Raw genomic sequence first — 6,000 nt, 5'->3', positions numbered from 1 at the left:
CTAACTCCATATACCTCGATATCCAAAAATTTAGTGATGTTCAGCAATGTGTTGATTTCCTCAATCTATCAATCTATCTATTCTCCTCTGTTCTCTTCCAAATTTTGTCATCTGGAAATTTTGAAACTGCTACCTGATCACTTAAATCCATGGCATTAATTTATATCAGGAAAGGCAATATGAAGCAGTGGTTCCATCAATGTGACTTTGTAATTTTCTTAAGTAGCTCTAGAGATTAAGAAATTCAGATTATCAAGTCATCAACCATAACTGGTACAGCTGCCCAAAGCCATTGATGGGGTAGGTCAGAGAAGCCATCTTTAACTGTCTTCTCAGTGAAAGTTGTTTATGTGAAACTTCTGTTACTGGCACCACAACTAAGAAAAGAGAATGCCATGTTGGTAACAGGGTTGGACCTGCAATGTCTAATGCAGCTGCAGGCAAGACCTTTAGAAATTCAATACTTGTCTGAGGGTGTTCAATGGTTTTCAGTCATTATCTTATTTCCTTGCACTGGTGATGGTCAGCATTTTGGAGCCCTACCACTGTCTTTGTGCAAATCTGTGCCTTGACATAAATCTTGCCACATCAAAGAATATGACACAAAGTTCCACATTTTGAGGTTTCTCCTGATAAGAAATTTCTCATGACTTACTGTTTACACCTCTGTCATGAGATAAATAGTATACTGGTGCTGCTGCTGAGTTTATCATCGATGAGTTGGGATGAGTTAAGCTTCCTGCCCCCACCAGTACCAACATGGCCATATGTGTAACGGTGGTCCAGATGAAGGTGTTGTGAAATTTCTCACAATGTTCTTCCTTCTCTAAGGATCTTTGATGAAGTACTAGCTGTCAGTAAATCAGTTGTAATCACCAAAAGTTTATTTAAAAAGTTTGATGTCCATATGCTGATTTTTAATAACCATTTGTAGAAAAGCTACGGAGTTACAAATCATGAGAATAAGAAACAAAAACATTTGGTGACAATGAGACATTTAACTCCCATCTTCTTCAACACCCTTCTGTAGCAATCTTGAGTTGGCATTCTTAAACCTTACGCACTGATTTCAACATCTTCATTGTCTATTCATGTAAATATGGCAAATTAAGAGGCTTTCAGATTGTCAGTATTTCCAGATGCTGTTTAAAAATGCAAACATTTGACAATTATAGTTCCATGAAATTAACAGCTCACCTAACTATGATAGCATGACATTAACTTTGCATTATTACAGAACAATTCTATTATTATGCAAAATTATAATATTTTCCAAAGTTGGTCACTCCATTTTTATAAATCTGACATTTTTTCTTCAGTTGGTAAATTGTGGGGAATTTTGCAGTATTCTGTCACTCTGTAACAAACATTTTGACTATTAGTTAGAAAAGAAGTAATCTTCTGGCTTCACAACCCTATTGGCTGCTCACACAAATACTCTTGTTATGGATGAGGATTTGCACCATGAGTACAAATGTGTATTTGGGCAGAAAAAGATTTCATTCAGTTTGATCAATATGACACAAATGGACACAGCTGGTGTTCTGTGTTCCTATCCATCTATACGCACACCAAACATCTGGCTTTAATTAACTAAAACATTCCACCAAGTAAACAGGATTGATGGCAGGGTGTAGGTCAGTGAATTGTCACAACTGCTCACACAACACACACACACACACACGTATACAGTGTACTGACAGAGCCTTGTTTCCTTGCAGTGGTTATGTTTCAGTAACAACAAGCTTCTTGTTCCTTCCGTTTTCAGCAGGCTAGAAACGTCATTCCAGTTATGCGGTATGCACTCTATTAAGAGGGGACATAAAAACAGGCTGTATTCAGAGAAATAACAATAGGTTCATAGAGACCAAAAATACTTTGTGATCTTTAAGGAACTACCTAGAAATGAATAGTTTGCTTATACTGTATATTTCAAGAAACAAGAGGGGGAGGGGTGAGAGAATGGGGAGAGGTGGAAGTGTTAATATATTTTGAAAACTGCAGCTTTTTGTTAGTGCATGAATACGGACAACTTTCATTTGCTGGCATCATAGTCCGTAAGAATCAATTAACTGGATTTGACAGGTATGCACCACATGTTTTCATTTAATTCTGACAGTACTTACTGAACCTTCACATTCCCTCCTAGTCCCATTTCTGCATGTTATGTTGGTATATTTTCATTTAGCTACAGTAAAGGGGGGATATTTTGAGTTGGATAATTAAGAAACATGATTTATATGCTAACTATACCATCTCAACCACTGTACTCAGCATTTGGAGAAACTCCATTTTTAGAAAACATGCATTTTTTGAGACTTTATACCTTTATTTTTATCATCAAGAGATCTGTAATTCATCAGTATTCAAAACATGCTCTGTTGTTAGTTAAGCAGATTGGGCAGTTCTTTTCATTTGATTGCAGATTAATTTCAACCATAGATCTGTTAATCAGATGAAAGAAACTATTCAGGGTTGATTCAATTGCACCATGTAGGACAGTATTACAGGATTGGAGAGTAGGAGCAGACAAGTAATAGAACCTTTGTCCCCAATTCATGGTCAACCAGCTAACTTTTACAAATACAATTAAGAGAATACTGCTCCATGTAATCTGGCATGCAAAAATAAAATCTCCCATTCCGCTTCAAAGGAAGTCAATTTGAACATCCTCAGTTAATCTATCTGATGGGAAAATAGCCCAACCGTGTAGACGGGCATTCTGTTTACAAAACTATTATTCTAAATCCATGTAATTGTTTAGAATTAGATGATTATTTAAATGTGAAATTAGAAATATTTGTAAATAAAAACACTAATCGATGGCATTTACAATTTGCTAGACTGATCTTAGAACATAGAACAGTACAGCACAGAACAGGCCCTTCAGCCCACAATATTGTGCTGACATAGCTAATCCCTCCTACCTACAGAATGCCCATATCCCTCCATTTTCTTCTCATTCATGTGCCCATCCAAGCCCCTCTTAAAAGTCCCCAGTGAATTTGCCTCCACCACCCTATCAGGCAATGCATTCCAGGCATCCACTTACCCCTCATGTCTCTTCTGCACCTACCCCCCTCACCTGAAATGCACACCCTATGGTATTGGATTGCTCAATAATGGGAAAAAGATATTGCTTGTCCACCCTATCTATGCCCCTCATAATTTTATACATTTCCAACAGATCATCCTTCGGCCTCCACCGCTCCAGAGAAAAGAGCCCAAGTTTGTCCAGCCTCTCCTGATAGCACATGCCCTCTAATCCAGGCAGCATCCTAGTAAACCTCCTCTGCACCCTTCCTATAGTGAGGTGACCAGAACTGTACACAATACTCTGGAGTGGGTAAATGCGGCTTAACCAGAGTTCTATAGAGATGCATCATAACTTCTTGACACCTATACTCAATACCTCGATTAGTGAAAGCAAGCATTCCATCAGCCTTCTTACCCACCCTATCTACCTGTGTAGCCACTTTCAATGAGCCATGGACTTGCACCCCAAGTTCTCTCTGTTCTTCAACACTGTTAAGGGTCTTGACATTAGTCCCACCAAGGTGCAACACCTCACATTTATCCGGGTTAAACTTGTGCCATTTTTCAGACCGCAAGGCCATTTATATTTTAAAAATCAAAAAAACAAACTGCTGGAGGAACGCAGCAGGTCAGACAGCATTTGCAGAGGGAAATGGACAGTCGACATTTCAGGTCAAAATTCTTTATCCAGGGTCAAATTGTCTAATCTAGAGGGCATGCATTTAAGGTGAGAGGGCAAAAGTTCAAAGGAGATCTGCAGGGCAAGTTTTTGTTTACACAGAGAGTGGTGGGTGCCTGGATTGCACTGCCTGAGATGATGGTGGAGGCAGGTATGATAGAGGTGTTTAAGAAGCTCCTAGATAGGCACATGAATGTGCAGAAAATGCAGGGATATAGACCATCTGCAGGCAGGAGGGATTAGGTGTTATTATCTTAATTAGTTTGGCACAACGCCGTGGGCCAAAGGGCCTGTTCCTGTATTGTACTGTACTGTTCTATGTTCTATCTGGACTGAAAGAGCAGAGAGGAAATATCCAGTATAAAGAGGTGAGGAGGGGTAGGGTGATTGGCAGATGGAAAGGTGGAAATAGTGACAGAGGCTTGGGGGGGGGGTGATAGGTGGAGGCAACAAAGGGCTGCAATTTGATAGGAAAGGAAGGTGGAGCATGGAACTAAATTAGGGAGGTGGGGTGGGTAGATCAGGAGGAGAGAGAAGGGACAGAGGGGGAGCAGTTTACCTGAAACTGGAGAATTTACTGTTCATAAAAGTAGAAAGGTAGATGGGCTAAAGTGAATTTACTTAAATGCAAGCAGCATCAGGAATAAGGGTGATGAACTGAGAGCTTGGATAAGTACATGGGAATACAATATTGTGGCTATTACAGAAACATGGCTGACACCAGGGCAGGAATGGATATTGAATGTTCCTGGTTTTCAGTGTTTTAAAAGGGATGGTGGGGGGGGGGGGGGGGGGGGGGTTGGTGGTGGAGAAGTTGGGGAGGGGTGGAGATACTGGTCAGGGACAATATTACAGCTGCAGAAAGGATGGATAATGTAGAAGGATCCTCTTTAGAGTCAATATGGGTGGCAGGAACAAGAAAGGGAGCAGTTACTCTACTGGGAGTATTCTATAGGCTTCCCCCCCGGTAGCAGCAGGGATACCAAGGAGCAGATTGGGAGGCAGATTTTGGAAAGATGCAAAAATAACAGGATTATTATCGTGGGAGACTTCAACTTCCCAAATATGGATTGGCACCTGCTTAGTACCAAAGGTTTAGACAGGGCACAGTTTGTTAAGTGTGTCTAGGATGGATTCCTGTCACAGTATGTTGACAGGCCGACTGGAGGGAATGCCATATTAGATCTAGTTTTAGGTAATGAACCAGGTCAGGTGACAGATCTCTCGGTGGGTGAGCATTTGGGGGACAGCGACCACTGCTCCATAACCTTTGGCATTGAAATAGACAGGGATAGGAGCAAAGAGGATGGGAAGGTATTTAATTGGGGAAAGGTGAATTATGAGGCTATAAGGCGAGAACTTGAGAGTGAAAATTGGGATGACATTTTTAAAGGGAAATGTACTATGGAGATGTGGTTGATGTTCAGGGATCTCTTACAGGATGTTAGGGATAAATTTGTCCCAGTGAGGAAGAGAAGGAATGGCAGGGTGAAGGAACCATGGGTGACAAGGGAGGTGGAACAACTAGTTAGCAAGAAGAAGGCAGCATACATAAAGTGTAAGCAGTGTCAGATAGGTCTCTTGAGGAATATAGGGTAGCAAGGAAGGAACTTAAGGGGCTGAGGAGAGCAAGAAGGGGACATGAAAAGGCTTTAGCAAGTAGGGTTAAGGAGAATCCCAAGGCTTTTTTCTCGTACGTGAAGAGCAGAAGGATGGCTAGAGTAAAGGTAGGTCCGATTAAAGACAAAGGTGGGAAGATGTGCCTGGAAGCTGTGGACATGGGTGAGGTTCTCAATGAATACTTCTTTTCAGAATTCACCAAGGAGAGGGGTCTTGATGACGCTGAGGACAGTGCTGGTAAGGGTAATGGTCTAGAATATGTAGATATCAAGAGAGAGGATGTGTTGGAGCTGTTAGAAAATAATAGAACAGATAAGTCCTCGGGGCCTTACGGAATATTCCCCAGGCTGCTTCGTGAGGCGAGGGAGGAGATTGCTAAACCGTTGGCTAGGATCTTTGAGTCCTCGTTGGCCACGGGAATGGTACCGGAGGATTGGAGGGTGGCGAATGTTGTCCCCTTATTCAAAAAAGATAGTAGGGATAGTCCAGGGAACTGCAGACCAGTGAGCCTTACGTCTGTGGTGGGTAAGCTGTTAGATAGGATCTATGAGCATTTAGAGAATCATGGACTGATTAGGGACAGCCGGCATGGCTTTGTGAAGATCTTGCCTCACAAGCCTGATAGGGTTCTTTGAGGAGGTGACCAGGAAGATTGATGAGGGTAG

At 41.5% G+C, this 6,000-nt stretch overlaps 1 protein-coding gene across 8 annotated transcripts in view; it reads right to left on the bottom strand.

The window, feature by feature from the left end:
* Window positions 1-862: 862 nt before the first annotated feature.
* Window positions 863-6,000, bottom strand: part of supt3h (SPT3 homolog, SAGA and STAGA complex component) — a 320,780-nt gene continuing 315,642 nt past the window's right edge. For 7 of the 8 annotated variants that reach the window (XM_052024365.1, XM_052024364.1, XM_052024362.1 and 4 more), the window contains one exon: window positions 863-1,806. Coding sequence is in view for 1 of the 8 variants with exons in the window: in XM_052024366.1 (XP_051880326.1) it covers window positions 1,765-1,806 (42 nt within the window). In the remaining 7 variants the exon portion in view is untranslated. Of the gene's footprint in view, window positions 1,807-2,396; window positions 2,445-6,000 lie in introns of those variants that run through there. The other variant, XM_052024363.1, reaches the window with a different exon arrangement.

The sequence above is a fragment of the Pristis pectinata genome, chromosome 10, assembly GCF_009764475.1.
Source record: "Pristis pectinata isolate sPriPec2 chromosome 10, sPriPec2.1.pri, whole genome shotgun sequence".
NCBI lineage: Eukaryota > Metazoa > Chordata > Chondrichthyes > Rhinopristiformes > Pristidae > Pristis > Pristis pectinata.
This window is presented reverse-complemented; position numbering and strand designations above follow the sequence as displayed.